The 22,045-nt window shown below is 40.9% G+C and overlaps 1 protein-coding gene across 1 annotated transcript in view; it reads right to left on the bottom strand.

Moving 5' to 3' along the window:
• The window catches only part of LOC124256978 (A disintegrin and metalloproteinase with thrombospondin motifs 18-like), a 31,440-nt gene extending 13,220 nt beyond the window's left edge, over positions 1 to 18,220 (bottom strand). The window contains exons 1-11 of the mRNA XM_046690936.1: positions 18,185 to 18,220; positions 17,545 to 17,602; positions 15,211 to 15,434; positions 13,767 to 13,859; positions 13,052 to 13,189; positions 8,801 to 8,992; positions 6,902 to 6,982; positions 5,064 to 5,215; positions 4,182 to 4,216; positions 3,173 to 3,287; positions 1,986 to 2,129 (exon numbers count right to left, since the gene is read on the bottom strand). Coding sequence (XP_046546892.1) covers positions 1,986 to 2,129; positions 3,173 to 3,287; positions 4,182 to 4,216; positions 5,064 to 5,215; positions 6,902 to 6,982; positions 8,801 to 8,992; positions 13,052 to 13,189; positions 13,767 to 13,859; positions 15,211 to 15,434; positions 17,545 to 17,602; positions 18,185 to 18,220 — 1,268 coding nt within the window. The remainder of the gene's footprint in view (positions 1 to 1,985; positions 2,130 to 3,172; positions 3,288 to 4,181; positions 4,217 to 5,063; positions 5,216 to 6,901; positions 6,983 to 8,800; positions 8,993 to 13,051; positions 13,190 to 13,766; positions 13,860 to 15,210; positions 15,435 to 17,544; positions 17,603 to 18,184) is intronic.
• Between the last annotated feature and the right edge of the window lie 3,825 nt (positions 18,221 to 22,045).

The following is a 22,045-nucleotide window of genomic DNA, read 5'->3' as shown; positions in this document are numbered from 1 at the left end:
CAGCAATATTCCAGCAACATAGCGGCGGTCTGTAAATAATCGAGTCGGGACCAGACAATTCAGTGATGGACAGCATGAGCATTGGTACACGAAATTGGGATACGATGGCTGGTGTCAACCAAGTCAACGAGCCTGACGACCCGATACGGTTAGTCGCCTCTTACGACAAGCATTGGTTGGTAAAGACCAATTCTAACCGGATCTTCACGGGTGGATTGGGTGGTCAGGCTCGGTGACCTGGCTGTTTGCGTTTCACAGTGGTGCAATGGCCTAGGTAACTGTTAATGATTCGATGACCGGTTTATCTTGTTTAGATTCGGACGGTTACAAAATTGCGAGCCTGACCACCCGATCCGGTTAGTCGCCCCTCACTAACGCATGGGTTGCTGAAATTCTAACCCGGATCTTCACGGGTTAGGATAGATTGTGTTGTTGAAGGAAATGGTAGGAGAGATTGCATTGTTGGAGGAAGTGGCAGGAGAGGTTACACTGTTGGGGAATTTGTAGGGTAGGTATCGGAGGAAATGTTAGGGTGTCTTGTTCTTGAAGGAAATGGTACGACAGGCTGTGTTGTTGGAGGAAGTGACAGGGTGTGTTGTGTTGATTAAGAAATTGACCGGAGGCGATCTGAAGTTGTAGGAAGTGGCAGGATGCCTTTATATCTGCGCACTAGCGATGGTTAACTTCCGGTATGCAGAAACTGGAATGTGAGTAGAATCGATATATCAGGCCTTCGTTTAACTACTATTAATGTTTTTTACGTCTAGCCATGGCCTGTTTTCAAGCGTCTCAGTGATTCGATCATCAATGTACATGTAGTAACAGGATCATTTCAATTTATAAGCATCACGTTATAAATCAATTAATAAGATACGGGGATGTATTTTCCAATGTAATGCCTGCTAAAATGTACTTTGTTCAAGAAGTAAAAGCTTACTCCAATCGAAGTACCACAAATGATCTTTAGTGTTTGTCACGAAAAGGTCATTTTAGGATTCCGGATGTCCATTTAAAAAACATCGAGGACTCTAATGCCCTCCAGCGCTTGTTTTGTTTACAGTCCAAGTAAATCAGTCGCCCGAAGTGCATCATGGGAGTTAATGGCCTCGTTTTGAGTAACGTCTCGTCTTCGTCATATTTAGTGAAAACTGATCGCCAGTGTATCATATTTAAGTTTTAAATAATGTTATACAATGGTTAGTTTAGGTAAGAGAAGCCACAGTGTCTGGTAAGTTCATGGTACCAACGTCTTAGCATGTAAGAACGCGAATTGATGCGGTCTGGAATTGGTCTCCAGCAACCAATGCTCGTATTAAGACCTGACTAACGGGATCGCTGGCCTGAATTTCTGTTTTAGTTGATGCAGAACGGTGTAAGCACTACACCAAGGATTGCATCCCTCTCAAAGTTCAAATACTGATTTTCTGCAAATATATTTCAACAAGGATACTGAAATCCTTGAATTTTTAAGCTATATGAAAATACAAGGTTTGGTTGTCGAATGAGTGAAACTATAAACTATTAACTGCTTTCGACATATTCTAACACTTTGAGACCGGCAGATGTAACAATAATAAAACCGCATGTATCGAAAATGGATACGAATCTTTATCTATTTGTGATATATTTTACTCATTTCTAGTATATTTGCGTTTGCTGACCATTTCTTTGTGTTCCAAGCAAACACTGATCATGAAACTGTAATGAAGAAATTATCACAATTCTTTTATCAAGCCGTTTTGTCAAGGCAAATATTTCTATAACGCCATATTGCAAGATGATGTTTTTAATAATGGGTCTATGACCTTATTACGTGAAGAAGAACTATCGTTTCTCTTAGATGTGTCATTATATAATTGCCCTCAAAGAAGTAATAATTATTGGTTATCTTTATGAAAATATAATTTCTTATATTTTTCGAAACAGAAATATAAAGTTCGAATATAGTTAACATTAAATGCTTTTGTGTGAATAAATTAACTTACAACAGGTTTTTCTTCATGGAATCAATCGAACACTGTGAGAAAACGAATCCGTTTTTGACAAGTGGTGACAAAGGCGACATGATGTATCCATCCGCGGCGGAACACGCCCTGCCACGGTACATCCCGTCATGGTCACTACCAAGCCTGCGAGAGAAAATAGTGCAATTAATCTCAGTCACTATATTGGCATATGCATTACATCTCCATAATATGAAACCATATACAAGTATACAAGTGTTGAAGTAAATCTCAATTTACAGCTTCAGTGGTGCTTAATATCATGTCATGAGCAAATCGGATAATGCCATGGAAGGGTGTTCGACATCAGATGCATCGTTAATAGTGTTAAGACGTTAATAGTGTTGATTAATGGTACAAATGAACCCACATCAGTAGTTTATGCTCGTATATGTTCCAATATTAGTTATTTGTGTATATTTACTGTGCCCACACGCCTACAATACAGGAAACTCATTTGTGGTGTGCCCGGAGTGATATTGTGGAAATGTAGTTAAAGAACAGTAAAACCATATTCTGTCACACATATTCAGATGAAGGATTATGCTTCATATTTTGCATTTCATATGAACTATACCACTGTGAGTTAATACCATTTTGGGTTTGTTGGTTTGTTGTTTAATCTCGTACTCAGCAGTATGTCTATAAATAATCGAGTCTGGACCAAACAATCCATCGTTCTACGCAATTGTGACACGATGACATGTGTCAACCAAGCCAGCGAGCCTGACCATTTTGGGAGTGGGTACGGTGTCTTAGGCACTGTGGAACCCTGCGATTCATGGACCCTCCAGTCCCAAAATCGAGTTGGTGTGTTTAACCAAAATGGAACACTTCAACTAACTTACGAGTCATTAAGCGGGCATGTTTTACGCCGTGTTTAGCAGGAAACAAGAAATGGGCTTCAGTCTTAATGTTACCATAGAGAGAATCGAACTAGCGTAAGGTGACACCACTCGGCCAATATAAAATATCAAACCGGTCTTATTTCGATATTTCTCTACGGTAAGCTGTCATGCTGACATAATATCACTGAAATATGATGATATTTCTCCGACATAGATTCTAATGCCGTTGTCAAGCAAGTGATATCACTGTTTAAAACAGCATAGAACCCACTCACTAACTCACTGTCTTTTCTGGATCACTTGACACCCGACTTTACTCACACGTGCGCCAGTTCGTGAGCCACTGTTCCAACACAACTGAAAGCCCCTTGGTCTTCTACCAGCGAGGAGGACTTGCCATCGTAGAGCGAGCATATTTTGTCCGTGAAGGATACACCTCGGTTACGAAAAAGAAACAAGACAATTAAGATGTACGGTGAAAAGGCGTCAAAGTCTGTGCAGAGTTGCTTCCCTTACTGGCCTTTACCGTGCCGTAATCCTATGACCGTGGGTTGAAATCCTCAACTCACGCTGATTATGTTAGTCTGGCCACAGCCGTGGACGAGGTTCACAAACATCTGGAAACTCCATCGGCTCCACCTCTGCATCTACGTTAAACTGAACTTCTATACACTGTATTAAACCCGTGAAGATCCGGGTTAGAATTTATCATCAGTAACCCATGCTTGTCGTAAGAGGCGACTAACGGGATCGGGTGGTCGGACTTGGTTGGCACATGTCATCGGTTCCCAACTGCGCAGATCGATCGCGATGCTCATGATGCAGATCACTGGATTGTCTGGTCCCGAATCGATTATTTGCAGACCGCCACCATATTGGTGGAATATTGCTGTGCGGCGTAAAACCAAACTCACTCACTCACTCTTAGATGCATAACGACGAAATCTATGCCTTGAAAAGAGTTCTGGTTATGCATATGTATTCATAACAAATATTATTTATGTAATGTTTATGACAAATTTACGCAAATCAATAAAATAATACAGCTACACATGCTTAACAAGCTTACAAAATAGGAACAGGTTTACGAGTGTTCTGAGGATAAATTTAATCATCATCTTCCGAACGTTATTGCTTAAAGTTATCTTTTGACATGTCAACGTGAAAATTAGGATACAATCAAAACGTCCTCTTCACCATTTCACACCAAACTGTTCACGAGAGATGAGGAAAACACGGTTATAGATGGTAAACTGCCAATTACGTGTTTCATTGTTGCGATTTAACTGTTTCTCAGTTGCTTCAATTTGTGTGGAAAAAAATCACTTACCTATCGGCGTTCCGTTTGGGTCGACAAGGTCCAGTCTGAAGTTTAAACGAAAGTTTTGAGTTACAAACACCGTTTTGTTGAACATTAATGTGTCGAACTTAGGTTTTCTCGAAGTGAAAGCTAGGTCCCGTCTTAGGCTTTGTCTATTTATTATTTGTGCCGAACGTCAGATAACTCGAAATATCTACTTAGGTCCCTTCAACTTTACGCAATGGTGTTTGCCTGTATTCAGGTGAGTGAGTTTTAGTTTTACGCCGCTTTTAGCAATATTCCAGCAATATCACAGCGGGAGACTCCAGAAATGGGTTTCACATATTGTACTCATGTGGGGAATGAACCTAGGTCTTCGGTGTGAGGAGCGAACGCCTTAACCACTTGGCTACCTATCGCCTGTATCTAGGTGATACTATTAGTTTTTCATGTTTCAATTTCAGCTTAGTTTGGGAGGACGATTGCAGGCAACATTGAACGACTGACTGACTGACTGAGTTTGGTTTTACGCCGCTTTTAGCAATATTCCAGCAACATCACGGCGGGGGACACCAGAAATGGGCTTCACACATTGTACCCATGTGGGGATTCGAACCCGGGTCTTCGGCGTGACGAGCCAACGCTTTGACCACTAGGCTACCCCGCCGCCCCAACATTGAACGACTTCGAGGTGACGTGTACAATGTAGGCACTCAAGGCTATATCAGGAACAACAGGACAAGAGTGTTTTATCTTGTCCCTGCCGTTTCTACAATCAAGATAAATCTTTTCTCAAATTCGGGATAAAAGAATGGCTGGTTTTAGGTGTGCATCTTTACTCGTCTACAGAATTACCCTCAACTGGTAATATTGCGGATATTGCACTCACTCACTCACTCACTCAACAAATACCTGGTCAAAGCAGTGGCCTGATCAAACCGGAAGTGAATTCTGGCCTCCTTGTAGGCTTCACTGAGTTGGACGGCGAAGTCGTCAAGCGCGATGTGGTTGTTGACGGTGTCGTTGATGCGGTGATTCTCGGTGAAGCGGGAACACTCCGGAGTCTGGAGATGAACTAAATCGTTAATCATTTCGTTATTCAGCTCTTGTCTCACAGACATGCCATTTGTATCAAAGAAGAAAGGTAATCACGATGTTCTTTTCCCAAGTTTACCAAATTCATTCATCTACCAACACTCAATATTTAAGGAAAATATAATACAGTATATGTGTATGAGTTCCGCGCTTCTCTGAGTCCAACATTGACACTGTGTTTGTTCGTTTGTTGTATAACGCCGTACTCAGCAGTGTTCCAGCTAAACGACGGTGATCGGTAAATGATCGAATCTGGACCAAATGATCCAGTGATTGACATCATGAGCGTCAAGCATCATGACACTGTGTAACGTATATTTACCAGATTCGTAAACTGATGAAGACATTGATTTTTAGCATAGTCGTTGTAAATGAGGATGCTGGGAAATGTATGTTCAGCAATAACTGATTGAATGATTGTCATCAATACAGTATATCATCGAACTACACTAAAATTATTTTTAAAAAAAGCATTAATACCTTGTGGTTCAAGTTTCTTTGTATATATATTCTATTATAATTTGCATAATTTATATATGTAATCAATGCACATAGTTCTAAATATGTCAATGAATATGTTAAGGCCAAAATAGCGACACCCCTTAGATAAAAAGCTACGAAAATCATGTTAGTTAGTAGTTGGCATTTTTTTTTTTTAACCTGTTAGTCCGTGAACATATTTACGTTTAATATTCCTATATAGATGTATCGTGTATGTTATTAACAAGTCTCCAAGACTGTAAGTGATGGAACCCGTCAACATTTGAAGAATGTACGTAAAATGAATACGTCAGGTTTGGCGCTACGTGACGTAAATACGTCAACCTTAAAACGCGTACGCGAGGTAAATTCGTCAACCTTGAAGCCTGTACGCTTAAGCCTATACGCTACGTAAATACCTCAACCTTGAAGCCTTGGACCCAGATTTTCGAAGCTCTCCTAGTGTTAAGATGGTCGTAAGTGCCATACATTAACATTAACTTACGAAAATCTAGTCTCTGTACGCTACGTAACTACGTCAACCTTGAAGCCCTGTACACTACGTAAAAACGTCAACCTTGAAGCCCTGTACACTACGTAAAAACGTCAACCTTGAAGCCTTGTACGCTGAAGCCTGTACGCTACGTAAATACGTCAATCTTGAAGCCCTGTACGCTACGTTAATACGTCAGTATTTAGGCCTATTCGTATCGTAAATACGTCAACCTTGAAGCCTATACGTGACCTAAATTCGTCAATTTTAAAGTGTGACGCAAGTATCTATCAGACGTACATGATGTAAGTACGTCCATCCTAAATCGTGTATGTGATGTACATACGTCAACCTTGAAGCATGTACACTTCGAAAATACGTCAATCTTGAAATCTATACATAACGTAAATACGTCAACCTGAAAACCTATACGTAGCGTAAATACATTGAAGCCTTTACGTGACGTAAGACCGCCAACCTTAAAAAACGTACGTAACGGAAATACGTCAGCCTTGATGTCTATACGTGACATCAACAAAGCCGTCAGTCAGGTCGTTGACCTTCAGTCCTGTTAGTACATTAACCCATTAATTCCAGGTGAGATTTCCAGCTCTCCGGTGACATATTGTACAGTGTTACAGTGTAATACAACCTGGCTGCTATGGTAAATACAACAACTTACAGTGCACACAACAGTTCCAGCCAGGGTAAGGGAGATGTTGAGAGTAGGGTCTCGTATACCATCCTTGTATATCCTGTCTGCCTAGGAAAAACAGAGTTACCAGTTACAGGAAATATAAGATACTGATGGAAATAAATAAGGGAACACATGAAAGTACAAGTTTTCCTGTTTATTATATATTCCCAGATTTTCAACCACAGTACAATTCAAAGCTTGCAAAGAAACATGGAAATGAATACAGGAACAGCTATACTTTCATGCGTTCCCTAATTTGTTTTCATCAGTATATAACGTCAATGCCAAGCAATCAAGACGTGAGGATGGTTTTACGCCGCATTAAGCCATATTCCAGTATTTGGGATCACCATCAATTTCAGGGCAGTGGACACAAGGAATGAGAAATCACTATTGTACTGATGTGAGGAATCGAGGCTACCAAACATGTGCTTCACCTATTGTACCAGTTGAAGAATCAAGACCGGATCATTGGCGTGACGAGCCAACGCTTAAAGCACTAGGCTGCATCAGCGCCCTCAAAGCCAAAAACTAACCAATCTCTGTAATCTGTCGAAACAGACACTAATGTATGTCAAAGGCAGAACAAGTGTAATATACAAAGGGATCTCTGAAAGTCAGTGATGTCACCAGGTGAAACCATGGCCTAAAACTCAATGTCGATGTATACTCTGAGATACCCTTCGGGTGAGTTGGGTTGTTTGTTGTTTAACGCCGGCTTCAGCAATACCTCAGCTATGTGACAGTCTGTCATTAATCGAGGCTGCACCAGACAATCCGATGCCTGCATTGCTCTTCGCAATTTGGGACATGATGATATTCATCAATCAAGACAACGAACTTGACCACCCGATCCCCTAACGAAGACCAATTGGACCAATGGATGCAAGTATGAAGAAGATTATCTTGAACATTGATCCAAGCTTACTAGACTAAGTGTCTCTCATCAAGAAATAGTCAAACTCCGATGTGTCGAAGTTGAAGGAATTGCGTGAAATACTTCGAGTAATCCGAAGTTCGATACAGCCGAAAAAATGAAGCGTATGGAAAACATTACTTTTACTTCGAGACAGTCATAGGTTCAACACATGTTCGACACAGTGGTGCTGACCGCCTCCGTGGTGTAGTGGTTAGAGCGTCCGCCCGAAGAACGGAAAGTCGCGGGTTTAATACCCGGCCACGGGGAACCAAAAGACGTTAAAATATGGTACTTGTTGGTCCCTGCCTGGCGCTCGGCATTAATGGGAACAACAAGGACTGGTCGGCTCGGAGTCAGTATAATGTGTCTGAGTGTGGTATCCATGCTTAAATGTATGGTATCTCAGTGAGCTAGCACTATAAAACCAGCTTAAGTCTGGGGTAGTACAATCAGCCACACATACACACGCATGCACGTCGTCATATGAGCGAAGTATTCTTAAGTACGACGTTAAACCCAATTCCACCCCACCTCACCTCGCAGCGGTGCCATTAACTGTACGTATACTCCTAAATTCTACCAGTTTTAGGCAAACGTATGATTTCGTTAACTGCAGGAAAGTGAAAATAACCTCTGGTTTCCTTTCTACCATACATCAAAAGCCATTTCAACATATTAACCCCACCGTAAAATATTTCATTTCACAGAGTCAAAGCTATAAGGTAAAGGTTACTATCTAACATGGGTTTCTGGTCAACTGCTGCAGGGAAACGTGAGTGTGAAAGCGTCCCAATATCTGTTCTTGAATGGAGTTTCGAATACGACAATGCAGGAAATCCAGACACAATTTACACAAGGGCGGGAACACCATGTAAACATGTTATACGATGATTAAAAAGGTCGTTAACATTCTCCCATTTTCATTAGCGAGTAATGCGATATGAGCGAATCAGGAAAGGTCTTACTGCGTTCAGGAGCACAGCGACGTACCACGTGATCTCCATGTCTATGTTGCCATAACTACCGACTTGTTTGAGGAACGATTGGTACATGGAGTAGTCTGTCCACACGAGAACCTCCACTGTGCCTGACACCGAGCCCGTGGGTGAGGCAGTGGTTGTGTGCGTGTCCCGGGGGCCATGGTGGGAGGGTGGTATCTTGAACAGAAACCACAATTCCACTGTAAAATATTCATCACTTCCTGTCCAAATGGTATTGTAAAAATGTATCATGGAAAATGGTTGCTTAAAATGTAAAAAGTTATACAGTTTGAAATAAATAAATAAATGGTTTGATGGATGGGTGGATGGATGGATGACTGTATGGACGGATGGATGGATGAACGAATGAATGAATGAATGAATGACTGATATAATATGAATGAATGAATTGTTGACAAATATACTGAACATAACTGTGGCGCAAACATAAGACTATGTATGAATATCATGAGTGAGTGAGTGAGTTTAGTTTTACGCCGCATTCAGCAATAGTCCAGCTATAGGGCGGCTGTCAGTACATCATCGAGTCTGGATACGATGACATTTGTTAACCAAGTCAGCGAGTCCTGACCACCCATTCCCGTTAGTCACCTCTTACGACAAGCATGGGTTACTGAAGGCAAATTCAAACCCGGATCTTAACGGGTCTGTATCAGTAGAATATCGAAACAGCGATTCCATTATATAAATTACTCATAATATATATCATATATATTATTATTTCATGGCGGTTGACAAATACCTTTTCTGCTCATCCAGCTGCGTGATAAGAATTGGCATTTTCACGATTGACCTTCGAAGACGCTCAACAATTTTATCAAAAAGTAATCAAAACTTAAATGACATATATATGATATTGAGTGATAGCTGACATCTTTATTAGATATTTTCCCTAGTAGCGTTTCCACTCTACATAGCCCGATCATCGGGCTTCAGATTATTCATTTACTTTGAGAGAGATGATGTCGTATATAACCCACTCAAAACACGAGTGTATATGGTCACTCGGCATCAGTAGGGAATCTGTTCCCTCGATTGATTAATCTAACAGCCGGTTATGGGACAAAATGCAATAACAGTAACGGCTGGATAGGGGAAATAACTCCGTTGAGAATTAGTTTACTCCATCCACCATCCCCATATTCCATATTTTGGGGATAATCATGATGAAATGGACGATATAATGTGCAGTAAACTACGGTTGTAACGAACTTAAGGGACCACAAATGTTAATTCGTTATAACCAATGTTCGACGAATCGTTATACGCATTTCGAATGAAATATATAACATTGGCCTTGACCTAAAACGTGCGTCGATATATCCGTCAGTTCGTTATAAGGTGTTCGCTATTATAATAGTGAGTGAGTGAGTGAGTTTAGTTTTACGCTGCACTCATAGCTATATGGCGGCAGTCTGTAAATAATCGAGTCTGGACCAGACAATACAGTGATCAACAGCATGAGCATCAATCTACGCAACTGGGAACCGATGACATGTGTCAACTAAGTCAGCGAGTCTGATCACCCAACCTGTTAGTCGCCTCTTACGACAAGCATGGGTTGCTGAAGATCAATTGTAACCCGGGCCTTCACGGGTCGTGTTCGTTATAAAAGTTGTTTATTGTATTGTATTGAACTTTGTCTCTCCGGTGAACTCCACGAACAAATGTGCAAGGACATAGAGAAGGGACTAGCATTAGGAGCGGGGACGGTGTCAGGGGTGGGGGTTTGGAGGGGTGTCGGCAGTGTATAAAATATGGCCCCCGACCGCCCGAGACGGGCTAGATTTCTGATGGACGGTCTAAATTTACAGCTTGCCAGCCCGATGGTCTGGTTCCATACACCTGAGTAAATTCACTTTATCTTGGTGTTTGGTCTGGTTAAATCCATTTTGGGCTGGTAACAGTCTGGTTGGTTTTGGGGCTTATTTCATACACTGGTGGTGTCGGTATTGTCGGTTCATAATTAGTACATAAAAAACTGACACCCAGCAATGGGTAATAAATGGCCGACCCCCGAGATGTCAAGATGGAAAATTGTTCATAAAATAGAAAGGTTAGAGGGTATCTGCCAATCCAAATATTGCACTGCATTTGCAACTGGTTCAACCAATGAGAAATCTGTTTGTAATATTCAATTAGGCAGTTTCCTAACGGAAGTGTCCAGACATGACTAGACGTGTTGCGAAACTGTGTAATTGTTACTAAATATAGATATGATGAAACTGTAAAAAGCATAAATGTGAAATAAAATACTCTCGTGGGTAGTATTACTGACAGTTCCCGCGACCTGTCTATTTACAGAGCAAATTTTCTTATGTGTAATTTTACATTAATTCATATACTCCTCGAAAACAGTATTTTCGTTTGTATGTTGTTGTTTTGGTTTTTTGTTTTGGTTTATGCCGCAGTTAGCCATATTCCAGCTTTATGAAGGTGGTCTGTAGATAATCGAGTTTCCATAAGAAATCCAGGTGGGATACGATGACATGTGTCAACTGAGTCAGCGAGCCTAACCATCTGATTCCGTTAGTCGCCTCTTACGAGAAACATGGGTCGCTGAAGACCGATTCTAACCTGAAGCGTCACGGATTTTACCTACGTCGAGCTTATGAACAAGAATAGGGTTTATCAAAAGCATTCGCGTCACACACACGCACACACGCACACACGCTTATGATCATATCCTGAAGATGAGGAGATCTGACGTCATATTTAGAAAGACGTTGTTTGAAAAGAGAACAGTCCGCCCTGACGTCACCAAACGTCCATATTTTACCCATGAGGTTTGAAACTAGCATCCTGATAACTAGCCATAATTTAATGACTCTCACGGTTTATCACCTAAGGTTTATGTCCACGAAGTGATTGGAGCAATCACTCGTGAAATGGTCGTTGCAGCATATGTGCAGATTACTCAAATTAGAGTAATCGTCTCTTAGATACATTAGGGGTGATGACTCGGATATAATATTATATAGTAATTTACATATACACTGTTGAAAACATAACAAGCGACTGGACACAATTCGACGTCCTTGTATGCGGCTGTACCGATACGTTAAGTCAGCCCCTTTGTCTCGAATTTACTCATATCTCCAACATATTATCCGGTTCTGACCCCAATCTCTAACTCCACTACAAGGTGGCATTTGCCATATTAATAATTTTGAGAACCGAAAATAGATTCAAATGTATATAGATTTCACTCGATGTTGGAGCTTTCAGTTGCTGAACTATGAGTACCGATATATGATGAAATCGCCCGTATTAGATGTATATCCTCGATGTATTTGTGTTCTTTAGGCGGGTTTCCGGGTTTAAAGGGTTCGCTTTTTACCAAAATATTTAATCTTAACAGATTCTTAGTAACTATTATTCACTTGCTTAACAGACTATATATCTATAGAAGTATAAAATATACATTCAAAATATAACATTAATAATGATTCATAAACACAAGCTTATGATGCTAATCGTTGAGTTTCATCTGGAGGTGACACACAAGAGAGAGGGTAGCCTAGTGGTTAAAGCGTTCGCTTGGCACGTCGATAGTCCGGGTTCGATACATGGGTTCAATGTGTGAAACCCATTTCTGGTGTTCTCCGCCGTGATATTGCTGGAATATTGCTAAAACGGTGTAAAACCCATCTCACTCACTCACATAAGGGAGGGGAACAATGAGGGGAAGAAACCATCATATTCTCCGGAATTCCCTTATATCTGTGATACATACGGAGGCGTATAATAGCTCTGGTTGTCGTACAGATATATCGTTTTCAGCTATACGAACTTACTGATATATTCTCCCCGACCGCCTCATACCAAAAGACGTTAATATGGTACTTGTTGGTCCCTGCCTGGCGCTCGGCATTAATGGGTACAACAAGGACTGGTCGGCTCGGAGTCAGTATAATGTGTCTGAGTGGGGTATTCATGCTTCACTGCGGCATGGTATCTCAGTGGGCTAGCACTATAAAACCAGCTTTATTTAGTCTGGGCTAGTACAAGCAGCCGCACATACACATACACACGCATGCACGTCGTCATATGAGCGAAATATTATCAAGTACGACGTTAAACCCAATTTCACCTCACCTCACCTCACTGATATATTCATAGCTTTGCATATTCAACAACGGTCAGGAAAGTGAGTTGTGGAGATGAACTTGAGGGGCGGGTAACCGATATTTTACAGGCGCATCAAACACTTACAGTATGTGAAGTCTTGTCAGCGATTCTCTTCAAGATTCTGTGCCGAGATGTGACGCCGCCATCCTGCGCCCATCTGGAACCTGGAGTCCGTACAGGACTGACAACCACGTCGTAGTCAGTACCAGGCACGATGCCGTCCTTAAAAATATACATTACCACCAACAATCTACTTGTGACAGGGATAGTTTTAACTTTCCACAATACACAAAACGAAGCTTTAGAGATATAAATGTACAATCGACTCAGCTCTTGGCAGAGATTTCTTAAGAATAAGAGAAGGTGTTCGTGTCATGTAATAGAATAGTGAGTTAGTGAGTTAATATTTAACGATATATCGGTAATATCTCAGCCATATCGTGACGAAAACAATTTATGCAATAAAAATGAAAACATTTTGAAGAGTAAAACCTGTCGACAATGGACAGTAAAATACTAGAGTATCATAGATATGAATATAAAACCAGCATGTTTAACTAAAACATTTTAATTAAAGAAGACAATACAATATAGAATAGATCGCCAACACGGGCTATACGAGGGTTTACACATCTTTGATTAACATTGTCATAAATGACTTAACTGTATATAGTATCGTTCCGTTTGTTTTTATATTTTAAAGTGACCTATTATGTACAAATGACCACATATTTCCACCTCACCACGCTTTGGTCGTCTATGACAATACTGATTAATTAATCTTTACATCCTGTCTTACCAGAGATATGAGTTGGGTTCCATTAGCAGACACGTGGAACTGAACTGCAAAAGCGCCGAGGGTGTTTTGATCATGGTAGAAGTGAATGTTGTGCTACAGAAAACAGGAGTGAGTCAGTGAGTGAGTTTAGTTTTACGCCACTTTTTAGCAATATTCCAACAATATCAAGGCGGTGGTCACCAGAAATGGGTTTCACACATTGTACCCATTTGGGGAGTCGAACCCGGGTCTTCGGCGTGACAAGCGAACGCTTTAACCCTTGGCTACCCCGCCGCCCCTACAGATAACATGAAGAAAACTTGAAAGCGTTTCTTGTCTCTGGTTGTTTAATATTAGCACAGTTAGCAGTAAACGTTGTCTGTACATGCCAAGCCCTAGCACTGGGGCACCTGTTGCTACTAATTCTGCATTTTGCCGTGAAGAACTTGCCCAGTGCTTCCATCTATTGGCCAACATCAACATATACACCAGCACAGCCGCTGCGAAAGAACTTAGGAATCAATATAACTTTTTATACAAATGCGAATATTATGCTTTTCAGAGTTGTCATTTTAATTGCCTCACGGATGAAAGATGGCCAGAACGGTTAACAACGTAATGGTTTTTGGCAGCATGTTGTTCAATGCTGTCATAACAAATTTGCCATCGGACATGGACTCAATGTTTGGAAGATTCTGAATTAGTGTTGTTGACCACTCAGCCAGACACACACACACACAAGCACACGCTCTTGCACACACACAAGCACACGCTCTTGCGCACACATACGCGCACGCTCTTGCAGGAGTATGTTTCTGAGAAACATTCCTACATGCCTGCATGCCGGTGAATTTTGTACACGTATATACTTTAAATGTATTCGTCACAATTGTATCACTATATTTGTGAGTAACTTGTTCATACTAATTCTTACCACCTTAAACATTGACTATACTCTTCATTATCAATATATTATACCCGTGAAGATCTGTGTTAGAATTGATCGTCAGTAAACCATGCTTGCAAGAGGCGACTAACGGGATCGGGTGGTCAGGCTCGCTGACGTAGATGGCACATGTTATCGAATCCCAACTGCGTAGATGATCATGATGTTGATAGCTGTTGATCACTGGAAAATCTGGTCAAGGCTCGATTATTTACAGACCGCCGCCATATAGCTGGAATATTGCTGAGTGCGCCGTAAAACCAAAACCAAACCAAACTAAAAACACTATCAATATGTAAATGCTCATTAACCACGACTTCTATTTCTACTGTCACATTCCCCGCCATGATATCACTTGCAAATTACTCAATGCGGGGTAAAACAAAAAAAGGCCAACTCTATGTATTTTTACATCTATATGTGTAATCTACATCTACAACCAAACACTACGTCAACAACCACCACTTCTCGTCACCAGCGTTGACTGAATTAGAACAACGGAACTCTCTTTATTCTAACCTCTTGAAATTTCAGCATCTTGACCTTCTTCCTCTCTTTTCCCCAGATCATGACTGGTATCCCATAATCACCGTAGGCGGAAGAAAGAGGCTGGCTTGGGACAAGGTGAAGGTTGAAGACCTTACCAAGGGCAGAGAACTCTATCTGTAGGTTGCCTCGGTCATTCAGCGAGCAGGTGTTTGAAGACAGGCTACAGACAAGCACCTCTTCACTGTCGGCTTGGACTGAAGGGAAGAGGGAGGAGTTATGCATACTGAACATGAAATCACTTCAGATTAACACACTCGCTAGGTCCTTGAATGGACGATAATTTAAGAAAGACAGTTCGCTCTACCCCCATATATAGTGTTATAAAGTACAGTTTTTCCCTGAACTATTAACAGTTAAAGCACGGAGATGCTTGCGTTATGATGGTTCAGGGCAATTAATACATTCCTGCTGACGATTAATCTAGGCAGAAAAAACGCAGAAAATTGACGGTGTCACTGACCCAAATTTACAATCCTCGTTCAGGTCTAACTGACGTGCTGTTCTTTTGACGTGTCTGCCCCCCTAAGTTAAGACGCATGTTACCATGAATACAAATGATAAACAGTTTGAAGACGGTTTACGTTCGGACTAAATATCTTCTCTATTTTATTTTAATTACATCTGTGATCATCGTAAACCATATAGGGTAATATGAATGTCACACTTCTACTACCAACGTAGTATATCAAGATGAAGCTGACTAGTCACGCGACATTCCACCGAAACATTGATGGACTGTGGACATAGACTGAGTTAGCGAACGTTGTCGTGTCGCTGTTGTGTTGTGGGACAAAACGAAACAGTTTCTTCCGTCGAAAAGGGTTAAACGTAATGTTTCCACCTGTGATGTTAGCCGAGTGAAGCAACTGCAAACCAAGAAACGGGGTGCTACGAAGGTATTGTACTGCAGGGCCTAGATTTTCGAAGCTCTCTTAGCGCTAAGACAGTCGTAAGTTAATGTTAATGTATGGCACTTACGACCATCTTAACACTAGGAGGGCTTCGAAATCTACGTCAACGCTAGAACACTGTACATGCATTGTGACGTCAGTTACCAAGGTTACGTTTAAATGGCGTAGTGACGCCAATGCAGTACGAAGCAGAAAGTTTTCTTTATCGTCTGATAAAATACTGTCGGTGCTTTTGGTTCTTTAGCGAAGCATCTTGGAAGGTCAGGTGGATGTGATGTCGTCAATGAACATAATTTGCAGGTGCACGGTTTTGTCGCGACGGGAGTGGCTCCGTCACATACACATAGGATGTCTGGCCGCCAGAATGTACCCTAGATATGAACTCCCTGTCAGATATATTGGGACACATGTACTCTTGTGCAGACAGTGATGGACTTATTTATATACATGTATATGTTTTGCTATGTTGTTTAACCCCGCTGTCAGCAATATTGCAGCTATTGCATGATGACGGCCTCACAATCAACAAGTCTCGTCTAGACTCAGTGATTGCTATTGTAAGAATCGTTCGCTATTCGAGGACCCTGTATCAATCAATTCAATAAGTCTGACCACCCAATCCATGTGTTGCTTATAGGTTGCTAGGGACTTCGTATACCCGGAATATAGCCCCAGTCGGTATATTCAACTGAGCTCAGAGTGAAGAATAATATAACTACAGTGAACAGTTGGTCTAAATGGTTACTCGGGTTAATGGAAAATGTGTAAGTATTTTTTACGCCGCTTTTAATAATATACCAATAAAATCCCCTCAGCGAAAAACAGAAATGGGCTTCACACATTATAACCAATAATGAATCGAACACGGGTCTTCGGCGTGACAAGCGAACGCTTTAACTACTCCACCGCCCCTTGTAACAACTGAGTTTAATATTCACCCATTGTCATTTTTTTATTGACCGTGGGCGAAAATAGGCCTCAGGACGAATGGGTGAACAATCTAACCCCTACGGTCAAGTCTACTGCCATGAGAATGGACACAGGCTACAACCTGCAGATATATACCATTGCGAGTATAAAATATTTATACTCCACGCTAACCGTTATACATATTATGACTGCTCGTTACATTAATATTCCGGGCACTATGACAAAGTGAGCCTATGGATTATTTTCTCGTAACAAACTTTCCACACACATTCCTTTTCTATGTGTATGATTTAATTTAGCATTAATGTAACCTTTTCTTACCAAAGTTCCTCAGTTGCCTAGCTGACAAAACAACGCCTATAAACACCGTTGTAATGCCTTTCACAAATGACAAGTCTTAACCTGTGTAGAAAAAGTTGTTTGCGCATCACAAACAATCATAAACATTGGGATGATCGCTTACCGTGATGCTCAGTGACGTCATCAGGTGGAGGGGGAAGGGCAGTGGATATCCCTATTGTCTGAAAAAATGCAATTAATAATGTTCCAGGTACAGGGGGTAGTTTGTTGTTTGACGCCGCAATATCCTGTATGACGGCGGTGTCATAACCTGACACCTGACATGTTATTTATTGTGATATCGTAATTACTGATTTGAGTATTTTTATAAAAATCCATGAGCATTGCTTTTCAGTAATATTTCAAATTTACCATCAGTACCTCATTAGTCGACCTTGCTTACTCACTCACTCACCCACTCGTTCAGTCGCCCACACACCCACCCACTCACTCACTCAAGCATCCACTCACTCACTCAAGCACCCACCCATAGACCCACTCACTCACTAGCCAAGGAAAGTGAATAATTTCAATTTGACTCGGCTGTCACCTTTGGTTCGAAAAGGATTAACGTTGTTTCTTTTCATTAGAATGGTGAAAACTCCTTGACCCTATTCTGTACCAGGCATATGCGGTTGAACACACCTCTGTGACCACAGCGTTTGAGACTGCATCTCACGACGATACATACAGCCGTAGTACGAACGAATCATAGTCATAATCACCTCACGAACCTATAAGCAATAACATGTACATATTCTTACCTTCAGTAAAATTAGTATGGTAAATATTTCTCGCATGTTTATCAATGAATGAGTGAGACATTATCTCGGGTCAATCTTTATCTTAGACAGAACAAAAATTGCTGTCCAAGATAGTGTACGACCTTGATCATACCATATCCGAAAAACGTTTCAGCATTCTTTAAAATGTGTTCACTTCAGAAGTGTTCTATCCCGTAATTAGACTAACAACTAGTCTCTGAAATGAACATATTTTACAGAAAAAACAGTTCATAATAATGAAAATAAAATATAATGAAAAGGAGCCCCGAGACTTTCTTCATTTTCAGACTTGCCACGTATTCTAGACTTGCATAGGCTTTCTTGGATATATTTGTTTCAGGGTCTGTATGACAGACTATCCCGTAATCTAGGACTTGTGTATCTTGAATTGTTTCAAAATTAGATTTTTTAAAATAGTAAACTATTTTAGAAGCTATTCATGTATTCCTTGTTCGCATCACAAAGCAGGGTGTGCCTCCATGAATGCCGTGTTAACAAACATATATATATATATACGTTTCTGCACATTGTGTGAGTGGTGGGCGTACCTGAAGAGCAGGAGTTGCTTACTCCTCTCGAGAAAACCTGTTGTCAATGGTTTTCAGTGAGATGCAGCATCCACAACCCAATCCCACCAATGTTAAATGGATTAGAGTGCGTGGTTTTTATTCGTGAATGAATCATTTGTATGTCTACTGACACTTAAGGGACAATAGGCAAAGCGCGTATCTATCTAAGTCCAGATGTACCGCGGTGATCAAATTAAATACCGAGGTATAGCTGGACTTAGATGGGTATGCGCTTTGCATTATATTACAGTGAGTGAGACTCTAGTTTAGTTTTACGCCGCGTTTAGCAATATTCCAGCAATATCACGGCGGGTGACATCAGAAATGGGCTCATACATTGAGGAATCGAACCCGGGACTGCGTCATGATGAGCGAACGATTTAACAACTAGGCTACCCCACCGCCCCTTTACGTTGGAGCTGCAGCAGAACAGCCTGTTGTACTTTTGTCTCTGGTGATCGTTTATCTGGAGTAGGTGCGTGGTCTGTTCCCTGTATATGTGAAGCTCACTTCTCATAGATAGTATTGGAATATTGCTAAACGTGGCCTGTAATAACATTCGCTCACTTATATGCTACAAGAACATCGTTACTCGCCCAAAATCAGAGAAGCAGTCGTAAAATCATATTTGTTAAGTGTTCAATAGACACGTAAAATGTTTGATCTCGTTATGAATTGTTGCTAAGAGTAAACACTTTAACACTATGGCGGTAACGAGTGTTATATGTACCATTAAATGTCACAGCTGTTATGGGAGAACAGCAATGAAGTGGTGTGATCTTGGGGTGAAATCCATGGCTCGTCACACCCACCTACAACGACGTCTATCGTAAATGGCTGGATAAGCATTGATAGGGAAAAACCGACACAAGATCACTCACTCACTCACTCACTTTTAGTAGATAATCAGATCCGTGTTAGAATTGGCCTTCAGCACCCTATGCGTTTCGTGAGAGGCGACTAACGGGATCGGGTGGTCAGGATCGCTGACTTGGTTGACACATGTCATCGTATCCCAACTGCGTAGATCCATGATCATGATGTTGATCACTGGATTGTCTGGTCCAGACATGATTATTTACAAACCGTCGCTATATAGCTGGCATATTGCTGAGTGTTGCGTTCAACAACAAACAAAAAGAAAACAGATATTAATATGAGCTGCATAACAATAACACATCAATAATTGTGTACAAAGTAAACACGTCAACACAAGAGGATACCTCGAACACCTGACTACACAGACTCCATAGGGCGTCAACGGCAAATCGCGATGAATATTATGTAAATTTTGCAAATTTGTCATGTCCGATTTAATGTATGTGTGTTATGGTGATATATTTATGTAAACAGCCAGGCAGAATACACCCATGTTTGACAAGAAATAAACAAAAGACAGCTGTTCAATGTATGCACAACGAACTTATTTAAGACACCCTGTATTTTTGCGTTCATAAAATTTCTCGTGGTGACCACAATGAAAAAACCCATGAGTTTTTCTGACCTGTATGATCATAAGAAAACCCGAGAAAATGATTGGAATCAAAGTTGATTTTATGATGATAATTGCTCATTAAAAAAAACAACCACACACTGATTTTCATACAAAACCATGTCTGTACAAATATGGTGGCACTGGAATGTGTAACGTTGAACCCCACATGGGCACAATGTGTTAAGCCCATTTCTGGTGTCCCCCGCCGTGATATTGCTGGAATATTGCTAAAAGCGGCGTAAAACTAAACTCAGTCAGTCAGTCAGTGTAACGTTGAATTTATTGGTGAATGTGAACATTCAAAATGTCATTTTGCGTGTAGCATAATACACGACTCAAGGTCAATATCGAGTGTAACTTCCATGTGACTGTATGACACCCAGCACTCTCCTCCCCATACCACCTGTCAGCCTCCTGATCTTCTGAAGGGGCTGTCTACGCCATTCCTCGTGTAATGCAGCTTCCAATTGGGCCAGGTTCTGCACAGGAGGATCCCTTTGTTGCACACGACGACCAATCATGTCCCAGATATGCTCCAAAGGGTTAAGATCGGGGCTCATTCAATCGTGATATATGTAAGGGGGTGCTTAACTAAGTTCTTTGTGTATATTTACGGGTATTGTGTTCTGGACCTTTAGTTTGCAGTTTAGTTTGCAGTGTTTCCGTGACTAGTTTGAAACTAAACTTTAAAGTGCGTAATGTTTTGGTCACATCAGTTTTCAAGTGTGAATTTTCTCCTGCCCTGCAGTCTAGGATCCTAAACTACCTGAATCCTTTCAGTGTATATACCCTACTGTATATAATCGTAATGGGGCGGTGTGGTAGCCTAGTGGTTAATGCGTCTTCTCGTTATGTTGAAGACCCGGTTCGATTCCCAACATGGATACAATGTGTGAAGCCCATTTCTGGTGTCCCCCGCCGTGATGTTGTTGGAATATGGCTAAAATCGGCGTAACACCAAACACACTCACTCACTCTTCATGCTTCAGTAAAGAGATATCAATACACAGATAATTCAGAGCATTATAAACAGAAGGAACAAAACCCTTTCCACATCCCTAACTAATCTCTTGTTAGACGATTGTACAATTGTGACTATATCATGAGCATCTATTTGTTTCAGCAGTATAACAGCTGTATGTTTTTGTAAACAAATCGAGTCTGGACAAGACAATCCAGTGATTGTCACCATACGATGATAGAGAATGTGTTTATGAATCACTATGAAATAGTGATGATACCAGGTGTTCGAGAAAAGGTGAGCGTATCTTGCCCCGCCGAAATGAATCACACTGTAACAGCCATTTCATAACTGAATATGGAATGCTAGAAGGGACATTGTCGCGTTGTCGCCCTCTAAAAAACAAGCAAAAAGAGGCAAAATTAACCAAAGCGCGATAATGCGACAACGCGACAATGTCCCTTCTAGGATTTCATAACTAAATGCCCTGTGAACACATCTGTCATTTAATTCTTGAACCATGGAAACAAACACCACTGCAAACCGTGACATGATTAAATTAATGGATTACATTATTTTCTCTACAAACATGCATCAGGTGGTTAGGCGGAGAAATATGTAAATGTTTTAACCAGTAATTGTTAAGAGATTCTGATAATTGCATCTGTTCAGCTCAATCATTAATCATTCTGCCATCAGTTTTTTAATAAATTGTCAGAAATTAGTGTTTAAGCCGATTTAGGTGCACTTAGCAGTGATGTATGATGGGAGATGAATGATTGTTACAAAAGCAGCTTTGAAAAGACACTTTAAAG

The sequence above is a fragment of the Haliotis rubra genome, unplaced genomic scaffold (assembly GCF_003918875.1).
Source record: "Haliotis rubra isolate DU_JTF1 unplaced genomic scaffold, ASM391887v1 Scf646, whole genome shotgun sequence".
In the NCBI taxonomy this organism is placed as follows: domain Eukaryota; kingdom Metazoa; phylum Mollusca; class Gastropoda; order Lepetellida; family Haliotidae; genus Haliotis; species Haliotis rubra.
The sequence above is the reverse complement of the archived record's forward strand: the minus strand, read 5'-3'. Positions and strand labels throughout refer to the sequence as shown.